Genomic DNA, 24644 nt, shown 5'->3' on the forward strand with positions numbered 1-24644 from the left:
AAATTAAATAAATATACCACATCCCCTATCATGCACCAGCTGCCGGGAAAGTTGAACGGTGCAACAGACTACTTAAGACAACTTTGAAGGCACTTGGCGGGGGAACCTTCAAAAATTAAAAACTAAACTTAGCAAAAGCCACCTAAATGATTAACACAAGGAATTCTATCAATCGAGCCGGTCCTGCCGAGTCCAAACCTTTGCACACAGTAGATAGAGATAAAGTCCCTGTAATACACGTAAAAAGTTTTTTTTAAGAAACTGTTTAAATTAGTCCCACCTCAAGCAAAAGCAAACCCATCCGTAAAGTAATTTTTGCCCAAGAACCTAGTTATACTTAGTGGGTAATAAAGGCAGATAAAAAAACCTGTTGTGTACCACAAAAAGACCTTATCTTAAGTAAAAACTATGTAAATAGTAATAAAATAAAGAATAGATAATGTCCTAAGTTGCAATATTAATGTAATTAAATATTCTATTACCACCAGCTGTGGGCCATTAGCTGCTATCACCCACTCCGGATGACAGGCAATAAGCCATCCGTTAGCTATTATCACTTGCTAACGACCCACCCCGCATGACAGGCAATGAGCCATCAAAAACCCACCGTGTGACTCATAGACTTATCTCATCCCATTGTGAGATGCTCTGCCCAGGAGGGAGGAGCCAAGTGTTCCCACGTAAATATAACCTAACCTTAGAACTGCCTGAGCTAGCCCTGTCTACTGGGTTCCCTGAGAGGACCAGAGCTACCACTGGATCTTCAGCTAGAGACTAGACCTTCACAGAATCACCGCTTCAACTGAACTACTTCAGTCGGACTGCTACTACCACCTGGTGCTATTAGTTTTTCTTTTACAAGGGCCTTGCTTCTAGTTCTGGATGATATTCCTGAGCTAGCTTCACTTGTCCCTTCATCCTCATTATCCTCCAGGGATACTGAGGACCTGCGGGATGTTGCCCCTGATGTTAGGGTGTCACCACTGGGGTTCATCAACTCCTGAGTTTCTAGGGGATCCTGGTCTCTCTCACCTTTGAGCTTTAAACACCGCTGTCCAATGCTGCAAGATGAACAGCACCTTATCATGCGGCTTTTCCCTTTTGCCTCTTTTTCCAATACAAGGACCATCGAGTCCTGAGGTGCTAAATTAATACCACATTGTTTCTGCCATTCTGGTTTACGTCTTAAAGTGAAAAAGCAATCAGCGTAAGTGGTCTCATCCCATTTGTTTGCCCTCCTTAAAAATAACATTAGTTGTAGCAGGGTGTTATAGTTTAAAGTCCCATTTTCTGGCCACTTTTCACCATCATCTAATTTGTACAGTGGCCACCACTGATTGCAATATTTAATCAGGGTGCTCTTTTTCATAGTCCCCCCAGAGAATGCTCCTAATTGTTTCCAATATGCTAACACACATCCCAAGGGACTTTTTTTGGGTATTTCCTTGCTTTCTGATGATCCCATTGCCCCCTTTTGTTTATTCTCCCTCTCTTCTTCCTTGTACACTTTCCTGCACGTCTCCTCTGACTTTTCCTCTCAAAACCCCTCAGATCCGGGGAACCAGCCACAAAGTCACACTACTCTCTGCCACTTCTTCCCTAATCTATTCCTTCAATTACAAGCACACAAAAGTCCAGTTTCCACACCAAACACAGGATTTTAAAAGGAAATCACAAGGAGCTGTATTAGAAAGGTGTAGAGGGTCTGGGTGTTCTCAATTCAGTCTTTCCCCTCTAATAATACAATCTGCCCCCCTCCAGATACTCCAAACCAACAGTTTATATATTATTTATACTCATTCACTCTTTATCACTTGCTTTGCTTTTCTCTGGCCGTTTCTGTCGCCAGAGAACGGAAACACAGATAGAGCTCCGCTATCACTTCGTGTCGGAGACACGTCTCATTCATTCACACTCACACAGCAACAAAATATTGACACAGTAATACGGCAACAAAATATTGACACAGTAATACGGTAACAAAATAACAACAGACAGAACAAAATCACAGTATGATGTAATACAGTGAGGTCCAACCCCCTTAAAGGTATCGTTCACTATAGCGGGGTCCAACCCCGGGGTCCAACCCTTTAGAAGTACCTTTTCCTGACAGCGGGGTCCAACCCCTTGCCCGGGACTAATTTCGGGAGACCCAGTCTCAACCCACCCTCGGGGACTATCACCCCGGACCTGCAGGCGTTTATTTTAAAAGTAGCAAATACCTTAATTTGGTGCAGATGGTCCTTAGTCTACTCCCGCCGTGAGCCAGAGGACAGCTGAGCTCCCCCTGAAAATTCAGGGTCGCGACTGGAAGGTCTGCTTACCCCAGGATCAGGCAGCCGAGCAGAGTCAGGGTCCCATCTGGGGTGCCAGTTTGATTCGCCCCAATCGAGCTCAGAGACACTTCAGAGACCAAGTCAGAGAAGTGGGTATTTGCTTTATTCGGTGCACCGGATGTGTGGGGAATTATTTCCACCAAACACACACACACCTCAGTACCCCAAAGACACAGAGTTATAGGTAAAATCATGAATATTAATTACATTCTTCAGGATAGGAGTGGTTATACAAATCATTTCTCGGAAGTCATTAATATCATTAGCATGTGCACCACGCATGCTCCGTATATCCTGGTGGTCTTTGGAGACCCCCAAAGCCTCCTCCAAGGTGACAGTCTTTCATGGGATGATTCAGGGGTTTCTGTGCTGGTTTCAAATGCATGCTTAGCTGATAAGCCATCAGGCCAGAGTTGTTGCCTACAATTTGAATTTGAATTAAGAGTTCAGCCTTCAGCCCCGGAGGCTACAGACAGGCGCCTGTGCTGGTGGAAGGGGCAAAAAGCTCAGAGTCTCAGGATGTCCCTTCTTTTGTGGGTTTTTTTCCTTAAAAAAACCCCAAACAAACAAATAATAGAATTATTTCCTTTAATGGCAACCCTGTTACACAAGCATACTTATGGAAATAATTTTTAAGCAGAAAAAATATTGCAGAAGTCCAGCTTGTTATAAATTAGGTCTCAATAATCAATCAGAGACAATGTCCAATTAAGTATAATTTGATTTATTTAAAGCAAGCGAGTAGTGAGCAAAGCAGCGCTGGGCGGCCGGAGAGTCTGTGCTCTGCCCACGACACCGCACCGAGACAGTCAGAGTCCCCCCTTTTTATGCAGTCTCTATTTTCTGGCCACGTATAGCTTCCGGAGTTGGTACAGCGCCTGCGTTGTGGTGTTGCTAGTGGGGTCTTCTTCTGCCCTTCGGTGGTCGTGGGAGGCAGGCTCCTCTTCTTCCTCGCACGTCCGCAGTGCCCCCCCCCAGCGGAATTCTACAAGCAGCCCACTCCCAGCAAATACAGGATACAGGATGTGCAGGGTAGGGGGCCCTTCCTTTTTTTATTCGGTTTTGTGAACAAACAGGATGTCTTGATAGGGTGTGTAGGGTTGGGGGCCCCTTCCTCTTTCTTGCGGTTTTGCGAACCAAGTTTTACTTATCACAATAGTATCCATTGTAATATTTGCGAAAAGCCAACATTATGACGTATTTATCACACAGCTGTTTCAAAAAGTTTTTTTTAAAATTTGTTCTTTTTTAATACTTGAGGTGAGTGAAGCAGGTGTTCACAGACCTCATGTTGGTGGAATTCATGGACACAGTAATGATGGAGCTTATTCACTTGTACTCGCTGGAGGATTTGAAGATGAAGTGGTATGTCATTTAGTCAAATCACTAATATGCTATTTTAAAGTTTATAATGATAAAGAGTGGTGTCTGTTGCTGTTCCTAATTAATATTTATGAAAATATGAGTATGCAAAAATTGCTGCTGCCCAATATCTAATTTGCTGTGTGTTACTATTTTTAGAATAATGTTTTAAAATATATTTTCTTAAATAATATTCTTACTCTCATATTGTCGGTGCTGGATACACAGACTTCACCTGGTTCATGCAAAGCCAACTTTATTGTAAAAAGCACATCTTTTTATACTGTTGCAAACTAGTAGTTCAGCAGTTACAAAAGCTTCGGTTTCTAGGGTTACATGTTTTGCATTTCTTAAGGGCTACAGATTACAGTCTTCTCACCTAATCTCCTCTTAACTACTATGCATAAGGTAAACATAGTCTTACTCTTTGTCTCGGCCCTTGCTAGGGGCTATTCAGTTTGTCTCTCTCAAGATTTCACTTTTAACCAAAGATAAAAGATCACTGGAGCTGTCTGATTCTGCAGCATCACCCTGAACCCCCACATCATATTAATTATATATGAATTTTAAAATGTTTTTTGAAATCAAGTTTCAATGGGCTTATATAGTCTGAATTTATTATCATTTGAAATCTTATATCTTACAAGTCACAAAATAACAGAATCATTGAGATCAGAAGGAACCTTTTGAGAGGGTCTAGTCCAATATCCCTGGTCAAGGAGAGTCATCTAGAGGGGGACTGTGTCCAGTCAGCTTTTGAATATATCTATGTATAGGAACTTCACAGTCTTTCTGGGCACCCTGTTTCAGTTTTCAAGCCCACTCACAGTAAAAAAGTGTTTCCTTATGTTCAGACAGAACCACCTGTGCTTCAGTTTGTGCCCATTGCCTCTTGTCCTGTCCCTGGGTACCACTGAAAAGAACCTGGCTCTGCCTTCTTTGCACCCTCCCTTCAATCATCCTAATCATCTCAGTGGCCCTCCAGTGTGTCCATGTCTCTCTTGTACTGAGGAGCCCATAACTGGACACAGGGATCCAGGTGTGGCCTCACCAGTGCTGAGAGGAAGGATCACCTCTCTCCATCTGCTAGCAACACTGTGCAGCCCAGGATATCATTAGCTTTTCTTGGCACAAGGATACATTGCTAGTGTTAGCGTGGAAAACACATAATCACTGAATGATTATATGCAGGTGCCTTTATTCGAGCTCGGGAAGCTGGGGTGTAACATCTACCCAAATCTGGCTTCAACATGAATTTGAAGAGAATACAGTTTTATACCTTCCCTTACAGAATAGTGATGTAATCATATGTTAATTATCAACTTATCATTGTTCCATTGTTTCCCCCCAAGCATGACTTTAAGCCCCCCTTCTCCCACAGTATTTCTGATTTATTTCACAAGTGCTAATCTGCATGATTTCACTGAAACAATCCCCATTCTCTAAGCAATCTTCGTGATCATGTCGCTGAGCCCCGTACATGTAGTGCCTACCTATCCTGTTCCTAAAGCCTATTTTTAACTAACATTTTATCCCAATGTTAACGCTAGCTCATGTTCAACTTGGTGTCTGCCAGGAATCCAAGGGCCTTTTCTGCCAAGCTGCTTTCCAACTGTTGGGCCCCCAGCATGTACTGGTGCCTGGGGTTATTTTGCTCCAGGTGCAAGACTTATCACTCCCTTTTGTTGAACTGCATGAGGTTCCTCTCAGCCCATTTCTCTAGTCTGTTGAGATCCCTCTGAATGGCAGCACAACCCTCTGATATATCAAGTGATATACTTCAAGTTCTGTCCTGGTCATTGCTTTCACTGTTGTAAAGTTAGATGCCTCCTCTTTTGGAGTGATTATACCTCTAAAGTTAAATACATCAAATTTAATTTTAGAGAGGTCAGGACAAAAAAAAATACCTTTGACTTGGACATACAAAAGAGACATAATGGAGCAAGTCTAATGGAGGGTCACCAAGCTGATCAAGGGTTTGGAACACATGACATTCATGGAGAGAACTGGGTTTGTTCAGCTGTAAAAAAGAGAAGGTTCTGGGGGGTCTTATTGCTGTCTTCAGCAGCTTGGGAGCACATAAAGAAAACAGTCAGACTTTTAGAGGTGCACAATGGAAGGATAAGACACAATGGAGACAAGTTGGAATATGGAATATTCCAGTTATGTATAAGGAAAAAAATTCCTCATACACTGGGACATAGGCCCAAAGAAGTTATGGGATCTCCATCCCTGGAGATATCCAAACCTTGACTGGACAAAGCCCTGAGCAACCTGCTTTAACTACATCTGTTTTGAGTGAGGGTTTGACTTAAAGACCTTAAGAGGTCCCTTGCAACCTAAATATTTTGATAAACTCTGTGAAATAAATACATTTTTGAGAACATTTTACTGTATAATTATAGTCTCTTTCAACCATGCCAACATGCTTCCTCTTTAATGTTCTCTTTGTCTCTGAACAGTTTACCACTGGGGTAAGGGTAGTTTCAAAAATATACTCCAGGAAATAGCATTCACTATTTGACTTTCCGGTTTTGTCTTTTTTATGATTCACATTTGGAAGCTCATGATCCTGCAAACAAAGACTTGTGAGGGACATTGCCCACCTGAGGGTTTGGAACACTTGGTAATAACAAGTTGCCTCAATACAAGATTGGGCCTCAAAATTGAAAAGGAATAAGGTTGTACTTTGAAAAATTAATATTATGCCAAATAAAATTTAGCTTCATATGTAAAATATTCTGACATACATTAAAAATTTTGTATGTGAATATCACTCTTGCAAATGTTTAACCTAGGATTTTAGTGACAAGGACTTGAATTACTTCCATTATCTGATTTAAAATTAATTAACTATAGTGCTGGAATTTAGTGTTGGTTTTGTTAAAACTGCAAATCTTCTGATGGTCCTGTTGTTGATACTTAATAACTATAATGAGCATGTTGTCTGAGAAATAGCAAGAATTATTTTGTGAATTTGAAAGTAAGATTTTTTCAGAATCAATTAACATTTGTAACCCAGATATTACTTTGAGCTATTGCAAAAGATATTATCACAAACTGCTTGGTTAAATGATTTTGAAGTATTTCTTCATCAAACAGTGGCTGAAGATATTTTACTTTTTCCTTGAGTTGCAAAATTGATATCCTAGTTGTCACTGTTTCTGAGTTTGACTCGAAAACTATGTTTACTTTCTTTGTGTAAAAATTTTGAGATCCATAATTCTGTTGTATTGAGGTAGTGTTATTAAGATGTTAATTTTCATTCAGTGTTGTTCAGATTTTCAAAGTCTGTTTCTTCACTAAGTGTTTTTTGCATATCAAATCATATAGTGCCTCTTAACATTGAGGTTTAGAATGTCTCAGATAGTATCTGCTGTGATCACTCACATACTCTTTCTGAAGATTCTGAGCGTATATAAATATATACATATATATATTTTTAGGGCAGTTATAGTGACTCAAATGTGACTCCAAGCTAATATATTTGTTTCTTACATTTTTTAAAAATCTTTGTAAATCAAATCTAGTGCCTAGAATGTGGCATTAATAAACTGCTTTATGAAACAGTTCACTGTCCATTTTGGATAGTCTGTGTATCCACATCAATCTTGTGTTTGGGTAATCACTTCCAATGTGTCAGTATGGTTGTGTTCTACTTCCTTGACATTGTACAGTTACAGCACTAATAATATTTAGATCTCTAGATTTGTCTGGAGCTTATGATGATCCAGAATCTCTTAACCACTGCTTAATTTTTATTCCTTAATGAAAATGCTAGATCAGTTTTACTAGTCCCCAAGATGTGTTGCCAAGACTGATTAATCGTTTGTTGAAATTATTTTAGATACAAATGACATGACAATAAGGGCTTCAGGTTTGAGTCAACACTTGTTATATCCAAAAGTCTGCATAAACTGCTAATCAAAATGAAATGTATGATCTGTATCTATGCTAGATAGATACCTCCATCATCTGGATCCAGTGTGAGAACTGGTACTGATGTGTTAGCATAGTGGGTTGCCCCTGGCTGGGTGCCAGGTGCTCACTAAGTGGCTATATCACTTCCTTTCCCCCTTGGGACAGGGGAGAGAGTAAGATGGAGAACAGCCAGCAGGGTAAGATAAAGCAGTTTTATTACGGTAAAAGAAAAGGAATAAGCAGACATTTGCATGTGCAAAAGCTAAAGGAAAAAGAAGGTCAATCTCTACTTCCCATCAGCAGCGATGTTCCCCCTTCCTGGGAAGCAGGGCTTCAGCACGCATAACAGTTGCTCTGGAAGGCAAATATTGAAAACTCATGAATGCCCCCCCTTTGTCCTCTCTCTCTTAGTTTATATATCTGAGCTGATGTCATATGGTATGGAATATCCCTTTGGTTGATTTGGGTCAGCTGGCCTGGTTGTGTTCCCTCCCAGGATCTTGCCCACTCCCATCCCTTTGATGGGGGAAAGAATGTTAGAGGGGCAGCGCTGCTCAGCAGTAGCCAAAACACTGGTCTGTTATCAACACCCTTCCAGCTACTAATGTAAAGCACAGCCCTGGGAGGGCTGCGAGCTTTACCTCAGACAGACCAAATACAGCTAGGTACAAAGGAAAGGCTGTATCACATATAAATGTTTTGAAATATGCCCTGCTGACTCTGTTGCTAAAGGCACAAGTCCTTTGAGATGTTCTAATTTCTGTTAATATTGCTGAGGATCCAATATCTGAAACTCATTATAGTCATTCTACTGACAATCTGTCTAGCTTGAGTCATCTGAACTGATTATGGAGGTGAAAACCTGATATTTGCTATCCATTTTTATAGATGCTGTCATGGTTCCAACATTTCTTAATTGCCTTGCTGAGTTAGCACCTATTAGTTTGGAACTAGTGTTCCAATGTGAGACACTTTGAGTGATCTCTCTACTAGGGGGATAGCTAACAAGCATCTTCCCATTCATTCAGATTTGTTATGTGTTTCCTCTTCCCACCTATGATATTAACATTATTTTGTTATGTGGTATTTTTAAAGTTCATACTTTCTTGTTACTGGCATTTCCAATTCTTAGGATGACTATTATTTTCTGTTCTCCAATAGCATCTTCTCCACCTTCCTTTCCATATTGTTCCATATTGTTGTTACCTTTCAGTTTATACAAAATGCTAATACAAAAAACCCTCTTTCTTGTATCACTTTGTGAAATCTCTCCTTGTCTCCTGATCTTCAAACTCCTCATTTTCTCCTTGTCTGTACTTGCATTGTATTGAAGATTACATTCACAGCCTGAAAACCCCTATTTTATTGTTTCAAAGAAGAGTCTTATATTTAAACCTCGTCTTGGATTTAATAGCCTTGTCCTAGGTTGCAATATAGATGTATTTAAGTATTCTATTACCACCAGCTGTGGGCCGTTAGCTGCTATCACCTGCTAATGACCCACTCCGGATGACAGACAATGGGCCATCAGGGACCCACCACATGACTCATGGACTTATCCCATTGTGGGATGCTCTGCCCAGGAGGGAGGAGCCAGGTGTTCCGATCTGGATATAACCTGGCCTTGGAACTGCCTGAGCTAGCCCTGTCTCCTGGGCTCCCAGAGGACAAGAGCTACCACTGGACCTTCAGCTGGAGACCAGACCTTTACAGGATCACTGCTTGAACTGAACTACTTCAGTTGGACTGCTACTACCACCCTAACAGGGTGTCAGGTTGTATCTGACTTTGTCAGTGCTTTTCCTTGTATTATTTCACTTATTTTTAATTTCAATCTTGACTTGTGATCTCCCGCTGGTTTGTTTTCAAACCAATACAAGCCTCTTTTTTAAAAAGGATTTTATTTTGTGATACTAAAGAAACTCTTAACCTTTAACCATATAAAATTTTATATACTGACAGATGCAGGGTTTTGTGCATATATGAGACTAAACAAGTCATAGAATGGCTGAGACTGGAAGGGACCTCTGCAGCTCATCTGGTCCAACCCCCTGCTCAAGCAGGGTGACCTAGAGCTGGTTGCCCAGGACTGTGTACAGATGGTTTTTTAATATCTCCAAAAGAGGTTTCTCAACCTCTCTGGTCAACTTGTTCCAGTGTTCAGTCACCCTCACAGTAATGAAGTTTTTCCATATGTTTCCATTTGTGCCCATTGCCTCTGTTCCTGTCACTGGCCATCACTGAAAATAGTCTGGTTTTGCCTTCTTTGTACCCTTCCTTCAGGTATTTTTATATATTGATAAGATCTTGCCTGAGCCTTTTCTCTAAACTGAACAGTACCAGCTCTTTCAGCCTTTCCTCATAAGAGAGACATTCCAGTCCCTTCATAATAGAGAGAATAGCATAGATGACCTTACATCTCTTTAGATGCTGGGAAACCTGAGCAGTGTAGCATAAAACAGGCCTCCAATCCACATGCAGCACACCATACAGACACTGTCCATAAAAGAGATTCTCCCATTTTGGTCATTCAAGTTATTATAGGATTTTGTTATGAGGAAACAACTCTGATTTTTTTCCTGTTAAAAACAAGAAACTATGTTCTCATGAGAACTTCTTGCTGCATTATTAAAGGCAAGGCCATCTAGCTTGTGTTGATGCCTTAAAGCTGGTAAAAATAAGAGGCAGACACAGCAGTATAGGGAAAAAAGGGTATTACCTTGGTTTTAATAGGATCCCAGGTGCACCCTTGTCAAAGGTAGAAACACGCCGAGGAGCACACCCCGTGTACAATGCCTATGCAATTTTATGGACCTCACAAATTAGCATATCTACCTAAAATCCCCCGATAAGAAACTTAACAAATGAAGCAATTGTCCCCCTATTCTAATTACCCCCCCCTCCAAGTGAGACTACAGCCTAGTTTACAAAAACATGTTCTAGAGAGGAGGCTCCGTCCAAGGTTGGAGCCTCTAGTTTTGAGATAGTTGGGATGTTTCATCTTTTCCCCTAGAGAACCCCCAAACTAAGCTAAATATCAGAGTACAAGGGTTATAAACGTGTAGAGCTAAGGTACAAGGTGTGTTTGTGAAGGGTACAAGGAAAGGGTATAAAAATGTATAAAAAGGGTATAAAAAGACAAGATACCATCAGGCATCAGTGTAATAACCATTACCAAATGGGAACTGTTTGAAGTCTCCTTTGTTAAACTGAACTGTCTGAGTTTATCCTGCATCCAAGAGATTTATGCAGCACAGCATAGGCCTGAAGGCAATGGTGTACATGCAGCACAGTGCAGCGCAGCACAGCACAGGCCTGGGCCTACCCAGATTAACTGCTATGTGGATCATTAACTCCTAGATGTACAGTGGTCTTTCAGTCAGGTTCACTACACCTTCTTTGCCCCAAAGACACATTTCTGGTTCATGTTCAACTTGGTGTCCACCAGGACTCCCAGGTCCTTTTCTGCCAATCCGCTTTCCAGCTGGGCAGCCCTCAGTATGTACTGGTGCATGAGGTTGTTCCTTCCCAGGGGCAGGACTGCACTTCCCATTGTTGTCCTCTCAGCCCATTTCTCCAGTTTTCAAGGTCTGCCTGGAAGGCAGCACAACCTTCTGGAGTATCAGCCACTCCTCCCAGCTCATTATCAAGATCAGTAATGAAGATGTTAAAGATGTTGAAATCTGAGCATACTACAGAACATAAACATTAAATTGAAAAAATATATATATTTGGCATCACCTTCAGAGAGCCTAAATACACAAGTTGTAACATTAATAACCTTGTGAACTACTGCATGACTTCAGAGTTGAGCCTAGCCAATAGGAACACTATGCTCAAAGACATTGGAATTTAAAGTCTTATTCTTTGATTCTTCATTGTTTGTTTGTTAAATTCACTACCAGGTATACAACAGAGAAACCAACATTGCAACAGGGAAATGTGATTTAATGTAATCTTATTTTGTGTCTGTCATTCTTTGAGGCTGAGTAGCTTGTTGAGGCACTTCTATGGAAAATGTAGCCACAGCTCTAATACCTCCAAGGCTAGTGCTTCTACTGAGATGTGGTGGGTTGACCATATCTGGATGTCAGGTACTCACCAAGCCACTCTATCACTCCCCTCCTCAACTGAACAGGGTATTTAAAATAGAAAGAAAGGCCCGTAGGTTGAGATAAGGACAGGAAGAGATCACTCATTGATTACTGTCATACGCAAAACAGACTTGACTTGGGGAAAATTAATGGAATTTACTATTAATCAAATTAGAGTAGGATTATGAGAAACAAACCCAAATCTTAAAAACACCTTCCTCCTATCCCTCCTTCCTGGGATTGACTATTCCCTGTTGTCTACCTCCACCCCCCTTGCAGCACAGGGGAACAGGAAATGGAGGTTACCTTTGGTTCATCACACATTATCTCTGTTGCTCCTTCCTCCTTAGGGAAAGGACTACTTCGCCTGCTCCAACATGGAATCCCTCTCACAGGCTCCAGTTCTTCATGAACTGCTCTGGCACGGGTCCTTTCTATGTGTCCTGTCCATGGGGTACAGTCCTTTGGGAACAGACTGATCCAGTGTGAGTCCCCCGTGGGGTCACAAGTCCTTCCAGCAAATCTGCTCCAGTGTGGGCTCCTCTTTCCATGGGTCCACAGGTCCTACCAGGAGCCTGCTTCAGCACGGGCTTCCCATGGGTCTAAAGCCTTCTTTCAAGCATCCGCCTGCTCTGGCATGGGATCCTCCACGGGCTGCAGGGGCACAGCTGCTTCACCATGTTTTGCACCGTTGGCTACAGGGCAATCTCTGCTCTGGCTCCTGGAGCACCTCTTCCCCCTCCTTCTCCACTGGCCTTGGTGTCTGCAGAGTTGTTCTCACTCTGCTCTTCTCTGAGTGCAATTTGCTCCTCCACAACAACTTTTTTCCTTCTTAAATATGTTATCACAGAGGTATTACTACTGTAACTGATTGGCCTGGCCATCTGACATTGGCTCTATTGGTGTCTTGGTTTGAAAGACAGGTGTATGATAAGGAAGGTGGGAACCTCCCTTAGAATAGAGAATATGACCCCCCTCCCCTCCAAATTATTTTAACTTTGAAATCAAGGCCTTTCAGGCAAAGATATGGGAAAAGGAATAACAGTTCTTTACTGGTATTTATAATGAGGCAAACAGGCAACAACAGTAGCAACAACAAACCAGAAACCCGGTAGCAGCTTTTGTATTTCTGCCCATACCTCACTCTTTCTTACTGTGTCTTGTCAGTCTAGACTTCCTTTCTTGGTGCAAGCAATTTCATATTCTTCCACTTTCTCTTGTCCTATTCTAAGGATTGCTAGTTGTATATCCTATTTCACCTTATATCAGAGGTTCAATGTCCTTTCGATTTCCCCCCTTCCTCCAAATCAGTTCTCCTGTTCTTTAATATGATGGGGGTTCTGTTTAAGTTGCTCATGAGTCCTGTTTTCTTCCTATTCCAACAACTGTGTTGTCTTTCCTTGCAATTTTTTTTTGTCTGATATTCTGACATGGAAAGTGCTTTTGAGAAGATGAGCAGAAATGAGGTAAGGAGTAATGTTATACTGAAAAGTGCTAAGAGATGCCACCTCTCTTAATTAGATCTGTAGCAATCATCATAGAATCATTTAGGCTGGAAAGGACCTTAAAGATCATCAAGTCCAACCATTAACCTAGCACTGCCAAGTCCACCAACCAACCCATGTCCCTAAGTGTCACATCTACACTAAATACCTCCAAGGATGATGACTCAACCACTTACCTGGGCAGCCTGTTCCAGTGCTTGACAACCCTTTCAGGGTTGAGGTGATTTCTTCCTATCATTTGTCACCTGGGAGAAGAGACTGACACACACCTCACCACAACCTCCTTTCAGGTAGTTGTAGAGAGCAATAAGGTCCCCCCTGAGCCTCCTTTTTCTCCAGAACAAACAATCCCCATCCCCTCAGTTGCTCCTCCTAAGACTTGTGCTCTAGACCCTTCACCAGTTTCGTTGCCCTTCTTTGGACACACTCCAGCACCTTGGTATGATCCAAATATTAAGGTTCTTTAGAAATACCTCAGCCCAAATTAAGGTGCAAATGAGACCATATGCCAGTCAATAGTATGGATTTTATTTGATAGTAAATATGAGAGAGAGAGAGGAAAAGAGTGAAAAGGAGAAGTAGGAAAAGACTTGGGGGGGGACAGAAAGAGGGTGACAGAGACAGAATTAAGAAAATATCACCATCCGTGGATCCCAATGATGTTGCATTGATCCTCTCCAGCTGGTCTTCTTGGTGGTGATGTAACATCGCGACGAGAGGGAACTCACGGCAGTCTCAATATGAGATATAGAGTAAGCTCCATTTTATTTCACCAAACGAGAGAGTTATATACTGTTACAGATGCTACTAATTATAGCTACACACACATCTGCAGTCTGTTCTCACACATTCAGGGATCCTCCTGTTGACTCCCTTATCCTTTTCTCATAACACTTCTGACTCCCTATTCTTTCTCATGACATTCTTCCCACAGAACATTCTCAGGTAAACAAGTCACTGTAGCTTGTTAGGATTTTACTGAGGCCTGAGTATGCTGAGGCCCTGCTTAGATGTATTCAGTTAGCATAAGTTTTGCTGGAAAACTGCGTTTTCCAACAGTGATGGTCCCCCCAAGAAAGCGTAGAATGCCATAGGTTAATATACACTCAAGCCAGGTGACAATGTCCAGGCATGTCCCCCTGGGGGAGGGAGGGGGCAGTCTCTTGCAGCAGACTCTGCTTGCATCACATGCAGTCCTGTGGTGCAAGGCCTCTGGGGAGCACTTTGGGGAGTCTTTGATGGATTATGACTCCCCCTCAGCTGTCTCTCATGTGAAAGTCCTGTGGATGTGGCTTGTGTGGTTGGGGGTTCCACAGCTGGACCAGTTTGTGTAATGGAGGATGGATGGGTGTTTATTGCCTCTGACCAGAGGTTATGCCACTCACCCCAAACCTCCTCCCCCTGTCCTCGGCTGGGGGGGGGAAGTCTGTGCAAACCTGTCTTCTGTGAGCTGTGCCTTCCCCCCACCCCAAACTCAGCCAGGGATGATTCGCAGCACAGCTGGTGGGTTTAACCTTTGTGGATGCATACCTTTCCCTCAGCCTGAGATGACTGAACAATAGGTTTCCCTTTATCTAATCTCAGCAGTTTGACTCTCAGTCCAAAGTCCCAGTCAGGTATCTTCAGGGAGGCTTCTTTAATTGTAGCTTCTTTATACAGTTTTTGTTATAATGAGCAAAACTTTATATTAATGTTTGAGGCATGAGCTATTTCAGTCTCTGACACACCTCGATGTCTTTCTTGTCATGAGGGGCCCAGAACTGAACATGGCATTTGAGGTGCAGCCTCACCAGTGAGGACAATCACTTCCCTAATCCTGCTGGCCACACTATTTCTGATACAAGCCTGGATGCCATTGGCCTTCTTGGCCACCTAGGCACACACTGGCTCATGTTCAGTCAGCTGTCAACCAACACCTCCAGGTCTTTTTCCCCTGAGCAGCTTTCCAGCCACTCTTCTCCAAGCCTATCACATTTCATGGAGGCTGTTACAACCCAAGTACAGGGCCCAGCACTTCACCTTGTTCAGTCTTATACAATTGGCCTTTGACCATTGATTCAGCCTGCCCAGATCCCTCTATAGAGCCTTCCTACCCTTTAGGAGATCAACATTCCCACCCAACTTGGTGTCATCTGCAAACTTATTGAGAGTGCATTCAATCCCCTCATCCCCCTCATTGATGAAGATATTAAACAGAACTGGCCCCATTTGATCCTCATTTTCCTTCTCCTGGATTTCCAGTTTGTCTCAAATCTATAGCATTTTGCCCATTCATGTGTAGAACACTGAAAGTTTATAGGTCAAGTAAGTATGTATGCCCAGGTCTCACATCTATTTTATCTCTTTATTAAGACCAATTTCTAAAAGATAGCTTTGTTTAAAGAATATCTTCCAGTCATCTAATTTTACTTTGAAGGCCTCAAAATTCTGAGAACTTCCTGTTTCCCATGGAAATTGGTTTTGCTGGTTAATCTGCCTTTCATCTGAATTTTTAAAGAAAAAAATAATAATAGTGGCTTCACTTAAGTGCTATGTATATTTTAATTATATTTAAAGCTTGTTTTAAAGCAATGTTTAATCAACCTTCATTCAATTTCACAAAATTTGCATCTGAAGAAGCCTTCTAAGCTCTTAGTAGTTCTGAACAACTGAAATTGAGGTGAGGCAATCTCTGCAAATGCAAAAAACCCCACCCTTAGACAACTCTTTTTTCTTTGGATTTTTTCCTGAATATTTTTACTTGGTAGTAATGAGTGTAGTGTTATTGAAGCAAACTACTTGTATTTAAATACAAAGTGGTTTGCTGTATTGGTGCTCAGTCCCATTAACAGGCAGAAGTGAGGACTCTGAGTGATATATTACTATTTTCCAAATGGGATTTTCCTTTAAGCTGTGAAGTTAGAGAATGAGAAAATGCTAGATAGAAAGAATTCCCTCTATTAGAAATATCTGTGTGACTAAACATAATGCTTGAGGAGTTAAAAGAATATTTTAAGGCAGGTATATTCTTTTATAATCACTTTCTGATATGCTGTATCTTAACCAGTAACATTTTGCTGTCATTGTTACTCTGAAAGGAGAATGATGTTAAAACAGCACATTTTTCTTTGCCTCAGGCAATTTTTCTTGTTTGAGTAAATAGAACAAATGAAGGAGCAGATTTTCAGTTCAGATGCTTTAATACAGAATGCTAAAATGGAGGATAATCTTCTTACACAGGACCAAGGAGATGAATTCACTTATACTGGGAGTGGAGGTAGAGATCTTTCTGGAAATAAAAGAATTGGAGAACATTCATTTGATCAAACATTAACACACATGAACAGGTAAGTTTTTGAGACTAAATAAAAAAAAATTCCAGACCAAAGAATTAAGTTTTATGCCTTTAATTTTAAAATTATATTTTGAAAAACTTATTCCCTTTTATACATTTGCTACAATAAACAGTGATGCCTCCTGTTGTTTGGAGGCATTTTGTCAAACATGGTGTTATTTTGATTTAAATAATTATTTGTAACTAATGAAAACATATTGCTCTATTACAGATTCAGTTGACAGGTATTTGTATCTATTTTATGTTTATCTATTTGAAATTGTCCAACACTTCTTATGAAAAGACTTGGTTTTCAGGTGATTAGAAGTTTGCCAAACTTAAATATTTTAAGCTGAAATTTTCTGTGCTAGGCATTTGCCTCAGATTGTTCTTATAAAGTTTTATCTTAAATGGCTTAATGATTTATGAAAGTTAGGTATGAAGAAAGTGTTATGTTCATTTGCCCATACTAAAAGAAATCTTACATATATCTGATAGCCTTTAGTGCCTTCATACTTTGTATGAAGAACAAGGAACTAGTATTTCTTTGCCTTTAGGTTGCGTAATTTCATGTCCCTAATAGCTGGCCTATTTTTTTGCCAAATTGTAGGCGAAAACAATCGACTGAAGAAAATAAAAGGTTTGAAAAAATAAATTGGAAATTTGCTTAAAATATATTTATGTTCTATAAACAGCCTGCCTAAACTCTAGGTATTCTCAATACCTTTACATTTCTAAATATATATCATCTGCATGAAGCAACTAACCATGCAGTGGCTATGGGGTACCAAGATTGACTGGAACTCTCTCTACCAGATCTGACATTGGATGTGCAGTGCTTCTGCCAAGCACCAAAATTGAATGGGAAGGTAATCTTTCAGGCTTTCTCTTGGTGCTCAGAGGAGAAAGAAGAAAAGCCTAACTGGGATACTGACAGAGAAGGAGGAGATAGATTTAACAGAAACAAGAGTATGGAAATAAGTGAGACAAAAAATAGATTTGGGCAGCAGGTTTATAATGGCTTTTAATCATTAAAGTGAACTTTTTATTTGAACCTGGAACAAAACCTAAGCTTTTTAGTCTTGTTCCTCTGCTCTCAGCAAATGGTTGTGAAACCCGCTGGAAAAGTGCATGTCTGGTTGCTTTGTAGTAGTTGAGATGCATGGAGTATAATGTGGTGCTACCATTTATCTATTTTGACTGGTTGTAGTCTTTGCTTTGGGTCTAATGTTCTTAACTCTTGTGATGATTGAAGTAGGACAGTATAGTTGAATGTAATAGAACCAGAATTGATTTTTTGCTTGTCCAGAACATTTTATTATTTTGTCTGTACAAAAGAAATACTTTTAAAACCTGCATTACTTCACCTTTCCTTACTTTTTCTGTATATTGCAGGCTGTAGATTTTGCCATATTTTTCTGAGTGCCACTGTTTCTTTTGTGGTTCATGGTTGAGTTTGAACCTGATTCCAGAGACTTTTGTTCATCCACACTCAAATCAATGTATGGCAATAAAGATATTTTATGTTCAAACTGTTCAGTCAGGGCAGGGATTCATACTATCTTACCCCAAGTGTCTAGAATAGAACACCTATACAAATAGTGAATAAAAGTGATGTCATGGTTTAACCCCAGACAAAATCCAAGCCACATGCAGCCGCTTGCTCACTGTCCCACGAGCAGGATCGGGGGGAGAATTGGAAGGGTAAAAGCTAGAAAACTCATGGATTGAGATAAAGATAGTTTAATAGGGAAAGCAAAAGCCACACATGCAAACAAAGCAAAACAAGGAATTCGTTCACTGCTTCCCATGGCCAGGCAGGTGTCCAGCCATCTCCAGGAAAGCAGGGCCCCATCACACATAACAGTGACTTGGGAAAACAAATGCCATCACTCAAAATGTTCCCCCCACTTTCCTTCTTCTTCCCCCCACTTTACATACTGAGCATGATGTCATATGGTCTAGAATATCCCTTTGGTCACTTTGGGTCACCTGTCCAAGCTGTGTCTTCTCCCAACCTCCCATGCACCCCACGCCCCCTCTCCAGCCTGGCCATGCAAAAATCAGGAAAGGCCTTGGCTCTGTGCAAGTCCTGTTCCACAAAACCAAAAACATTTCTATATTATCAACCCTGTGTTCAGCACAAATCCAAAATGCAGCCCCACACCAGCCCCTGGGAAGAAAATTAATTCTATCCCATCCAAAACCAGGACAAATGATTACTTCAGGAGACACTCAGACCAAGCTGGAGCCTTCTTCTTCTCATCAATTATATGGACATCCAGACAGATAAATGTAGACAATATAAATACTATTGCTTAATGTTCCTCTACATTATTATAAAGTTCCTTTAGGAAATGCCATCTCTCTCCATGATATTTTATCCACCTGTGTTCCTTTTGGAGGGATAAAGTTTTATCCATAATGATTTGAACTTCCTGGCAAACACATTACTTTTCTCCCACCCGTGTATAAAAATTCTTATTGTCATCCATTGTTAAAGTAAGCATGGGATGTGGGAGAGGCTCCAACTAAACAAGGAAGAATATTTTTGTGGTGTTTACTGATATTCAAGAGGGAATGGCTTCAAACTGAAAGAGAGTAAGTTTAGATTAGATATTAGGGAAAAATTCTTTACTGTGAGGGCGGTGAGGTATTGGAACGGGTTGCCCAGAGAAGTTGTGGATGCCCCATCCTTGGAAATGCTTAAGGCCAGGCTGGATGGGGCTCTGAGCAACTGGGTCTAGTGAAAGGTGTCCCCGCCCACAGCAGAGGGGTTGGAACGGAATGATTTTAAGGTCCCTTCTAACCCTGGCCATTCTATGAGTCTATGATTCATTCTTTTCTGAATCTCTGATGATCCTTCTATACACTTCTAGATCAAAATACATAGAAAAGAAGACCATTATGGTTTGTTTGTTTGTATCTGAATTAGTTCATGGCATTTAATTCCTAAGCTTAGGTAGTTAATGGACTAAGAACAGTATCATTTGCAACAGATAGATTTTTGGATAGTCACTAGGTACTTTTTTCATATGTTACTGTCCTGGTTTAGAAGGACAGGTGTCTGCCAAGGAAGGTGGGAACCTCCCTGGAATGGCAAAATATGACCCCCTGCCTCCAAATTATTATAACCTTGAAGTTACGGGGCTTTCAGGCAAAGATATGGGAAAAGGAATAACAGTTCTTTACTAGGATATATAGAGGTATATATATAGGTGTATATATATATATATATATATATATATATATATAGGTGTGTATATAGATAGAACAACCACAGCAACAACAAAGGAAACAGAAAACCCAAAACCAGGCTTTTCCCACCCACCAAGCAGTTTTCCCTTTGGTGTAGTTACGACCACAACTGGAAGGCGGTGCTCTTGGCTCGTGTTCAGGCAGAGATGCTGCAGTGAGTCCCCTGCGGCTTTAGGGGGCACTGTTGGGTCCTGGTAAGGCGATGGTTGCAGTGACTGTCTTTCAACCAGCAGGGAGCGCTGTTGGCTCCTGCTGAAGCAGAGGGGCTGCAGTGACTCCCCTGCAGCTGCAGTTGGCGCTGTTGGCTCAGGCGGCTCCAGAGGTTGACCGAAGCAAGCTCTGAGCCTCCCCAGGGGGTAATGGCGGCCTCCGGGAGAAAGAGACGGTGGGGAGGGGGGTGGTGTTGTGTTTCGGTTTTCCCCTGGCTCTCGTGTGTCCTGTGTGATGTCCTGGCAACGGCAACACCTCCGAAGCAGCTGGGAGGTGCTTCCTCCAGAGACAGGGAGGAGGTGGGGGGCCCGGGTTTCCCCTGAAGCACCCAGGTAGATGGTGAGGGTCTCTCCCAGTGAGGTTGGGTGTTGAAAAGTCCCAGTCCAATGGCTGCTCTTGCAGTCAATGGCTCACCCACGGTAAGGAGAAGCAGTGAAGGAAAGCTCAGCAGTAGCAGTGAGTCCTCTTGGTAGCAGGAGTCCAGCACCAAACACCACAACCGTCTGCCCTCTGAGCCAAGCAAAGATGCTCCTAACCCTAGCTAAGAGACTGCCGAAACCACACCGCTTCCCCCCTCCCCCCCCAGAACAATTCCAATGGAAATGCCAAGACACCCTGCCACGTCTTTTGTCTCTCAAGTACCATCTGTTCATCATCTCCTGGACAGCAAATGGGAAGAAAATTCCCTGAGAGAAAGAAAAAAAAAAGGAAAAACCTAACTCCCAAAAGTTACTTTTGTATAATGTTAATCAATTAATGCACACTTTAAAAGCCTAAAAATATGCAGTAATGTGGGATAGTCAGAGAGATAATTTGCCATTCTTACAACTTTATTAAATCCTTCCATGTTACTTGAGAAATTATTATTTATTTTAAAATATTAAACCTGAAGATTTCTTATATTTAACTATATTAGTTGAGTTTTCATTGTGAACATTTGGAACTAACTATACAGTATTCCCATTCTCACACATGATAGAGTTGATCTCAGTGCTCCTATTGGTATTTCAGTCTACTGAAGAATTCACTGCAAATTCTTCTTCTGCTTAGTAAACATAATAAAATAAAGCAAACAAATTTGATCTTATCACGCTGATTCTCAATAGTATATTGTATGAAGCTGTGAAAAAATGAGGTTGACTCTCCTGTTAGGATTTAAAAGTTTAATAAAAGACAATAGGGGACAGATAAAAGCAAAAGTACAGCGCTGGGTGCTTGGCATTCAGCCAAAAAGCACACCTGGTATGGACAAAGACATCCTTTACATACCCTTCAGCCTAATGCATATTCATAAACAATTATGCATATTCAAACTTTTCTCCAAACTAGTTTGCATGTTCCAGGAACTGCTTAGCCTAGCTCCTCCTTGGATATGCCTCCTCGGAGCATGCGCAGTCCTCTTTAATTGATTCTGTTATCACACCCAGATTGTAGTTTCTGCAGACAACAGGTGCTGATAGTTTGAATGTCAGTGGCAGGGTCCATTTGTGGGATGTTATCCAGTTCAAGCAGGCAGTTCAAGCATTCTAACAAAACTACAACAGCTATTTCACTACTACGTCTAATCTTAGCTAGCAACAAAAAGAAAGGCATTTATCATCATTACACAGCTATTTTTTCACAGCAAGGCTACCTTTGTAAAAAGAATTAAATTATACACTGTGGAAAGCTGGCTTCTAGAGAAGGGACACGCAGATGTAGATAGATTGCTTATTAACAAGCCGCTTCTTAACAATAGCCATATTCAGCCAACTATTAATTAGAGACCTACGTCCAATCAGCAACCTAGGTCACCATGACTTTCCTTCAACATGGAGATCGTAGGAGCCGTCAAGAATGCGTTAATTGGCAACAAATATGCAGAAATCAGGCACTATAGGTAAACATAGATACATGTTAAGGCAAGTAGCCAAACTTAGGGCGTGGAAGTATATAACCAATAATATTGTATGATTACAGAATATGCATGAGTTAGTTAACTACACTATAAAATTGTATGCTGTAAATGAATAAACTGAAGCTTGTGGTAAATTCATATTGGATTGTCAAGCCTCTGTTCCTCGGCAATACACATTGTAATATTTGCGAAAAGCCAATAATATGATATGTATTTATCACAAAGCAATCTGTTCTAAAAAGATATTTCATGTGGTTTTCAGGGCATTGGCCCTTAACTGTGATGCCTCATTGGATGATAAAAATGGAGCAGAGTCTAAGAATTAGAGAGCTGGTAAGCCAATCCGAGTAGTACGCAGTTCAAAAGGACGACGGATCAGCAAATATGCCCCAGAGGAAGGCAACAGATATGATGGCATTTACAAGGTAATATGATTTTTGCTGTATATATAGCATTACATTTTCTTTAGATGTTTTCTTTTGTGTTCCATATGTCAGGAAAATTAATCCACAAACACCAGAGGTTTATGTCCAAAAAGGAGACAGAGGAGTCCTGTAACTTTATTCATGAATAAAGTGAGAGGTCATGGGCATTTCCCATGGGGTCTCTCAAATTGCTAGAGGACACAGCCTCTTTTATCTTACTTTCCCAGCCACAGGTTCCCTCTCTCTTTCCCCATTGGCTTAATTACTCGAGAGGTACAGGCTCCCCGGAATGCCTAATGCAGACCCTGCGTAATATACATCCCCCCTAAAGCAGACCCCCTTAATACACATCTCCCCTTTCTTCTTTTTCTTATGTCTCTGTTCTTGTAGTTTATTAACACAGCCTTGGGTAAGTCAATTAGAGGAATTCCTATGGAAATCCTTCCCATTGTTTCTTCTATCTCTCAGTATAGGTCTTACCAGCAGACTCAGGTCTTATCTTACCAGTCATTTATTTGTAAAGACACTCCCTTATTCCTTTCATATAGCAAACTCTTCATTATGGCTTTTGAAGGAATAATTTTTTTGTTACAGTGAGGATGGTTTAGCCTATTTAATTCTGTAGTGAAATTAAATGGAAGTATTCCATTCCAACTGTGGCACTGAAATATTGCACAGCAGTTCACACAGATGTACATGAAGAAAGGGCTGCACACTCTGCCAGTTATCAGTGCTGCCTGCTCTGCTCACTCACAGGCTTAGGCTGCAGCACCAATGGTCACCCCAACTAGCTGTTGCCTATGCAAACCTAACCAGCAGCTTGAGGTCTCCAGGGAATTAAAAGGGCTTATTAGACAGTGCTTTTGGGATTGTTGGAAGCATGGTGGTAGAGACCTGGAGAAGGCTGTGCTCTGCAGCACCTGGGAGCCCATCTATCTAGCCAGGCTCACCTGGGATGAGTGGAGGCAGCCACCCAGACAGCTTCCTATCAGGGAAGCTGCTGTCCAGGTGGAAGGCTGTAAAGACTGCACCTCACACTCCTGGATGGAGGAGGGTGCAAGCTGTGCTTTGGTGGAGTCACTCAGGCAGCAGGTGGAGAAGCTGCAGGAGGAAGTCAGCAGGTTATTCTGTATTAGGGAGGGGGACCAAGAAACAGAGTATATTTGAGACTTTGCGAGAAATACTGGGGCCCCATGGCAATGGCATTCAAGAACTACCAGACAAAGAGCATCAAAAGCAAACAAATAGTACCTTGGAGAAGGAGGCACCATGGTGTCTGGTGACCCATGGGAACAGGATATTATCCCCACCCATTTCCTCATATGTACCAACCGGCAACAGATATGAAATCTTGACAGCAGACAATACCAATGAGCAAGATTCACAGAGAGAAACTACAACAGCAACACATACTAAAAGATGCAAAAGGAAGCAGCGAGATGCTAGTAGTGGGTGACTGCTGAGAGGCATGGAGGCACGTCCATCAGCTGGCCTGATATACAGTCAAGGGAAGTTTGCTGCATGCCAGGAGCCACGATCCAGGACGTGAGGAATGCTCCCCAATCCTCTCCAAAGGCAAGAATCCTAAGTCCAGCCACCTCAAGTGCTCACCAATGCAAGTCCAGACACCTTAAGTCCATGTATGCCAATGCAAGGAGTCTGGGCAACAAACAGGAGGAACAAGAGCTCTGTGCCCAGTCTGAGAGTTATGACATCATAGGAATCACAGAAACTTGGTGGGAAAACTCACACAACTGGAAGATCACAATGGATGGCTACAAGCTCTTTCAGGAAGAACAGGAGGTGGAGTTGCACTTTATGTAAAAGATGAATTTGAATGTATGGAAGTGAATTATGGAGACCACAAAAGTTCTATCAAATGCCTTTGGATCAGGATTGGAGGGATTGTTACCAAGGGGATCTTATGGTAGATATCCATTACAGACCTCACAATCAGGGTGATAAAGCTGACAAAACCTTACTTTGGCCACTCAAGGAATTCTCAGGCCAACAGTACCTGGTCCTCATGGGTGGCTTCAATTACCCGGCCATCTGCTGGGGAAACAACTCAGTGGGGCACAAGTTGACCATCAGGTTCTCAGAATGCATTGAGGACTGCTTCCTGATATAGATACTAGACATGCCATCTAGGAGTAATTCATTGCTGGATTTCCTGCTCTCAAACTGAGAAGACTTACTTGACAAGATAACTGCCAATGGTAGCCTTGGATACAGCAATCACAACATAGTGAAATTTAATATCCTGCCTAGCACGCTGAAGACCAGTAGTAGGACGGCCATATGGCAGCACTCAAAGATGATA

At 41.6% G+C, this 24644-nt stretch overlaps 1 protein-coding gene across 1 annotated transcript in view; it reads left to right on the plus strand.

Moving 5' to 3' along the window:
- LOC146425294 (E3 ubiquitin-protein ligase UHRF2-like) overlaps positions 1-24644 on the plus strand; it is a 162307-nt gene that overhangs the window by 92256 nt on the left and 45407 nt on the right. The window contains 3 exon segments of the mRNA XM_085041509.1: positions 3597-3701; positions 16438-16544; positions 22159-22321. Of these exon segments, the coding sequence (XP_084897635.1) occupies positions 3597-3701; positions 16438-16544; positions 22159-22321 (375 nt within the window).

Source organism: Lichenostomus cassidix, chromosome W (assembly GCF_008360975.1).
Source record: "Lichenostomus cassidix isolate B80296 chromosome W, HeHo_3.0, whole genome shotgun sequence".
NCBI classification, from domain to species: domain Eukaryota; kingdom Metazoa; phylum Chordata; class Aves; order Passeriformes; family Meliphagidae; genus Lichenostomus; species Lichenostomus cassidix.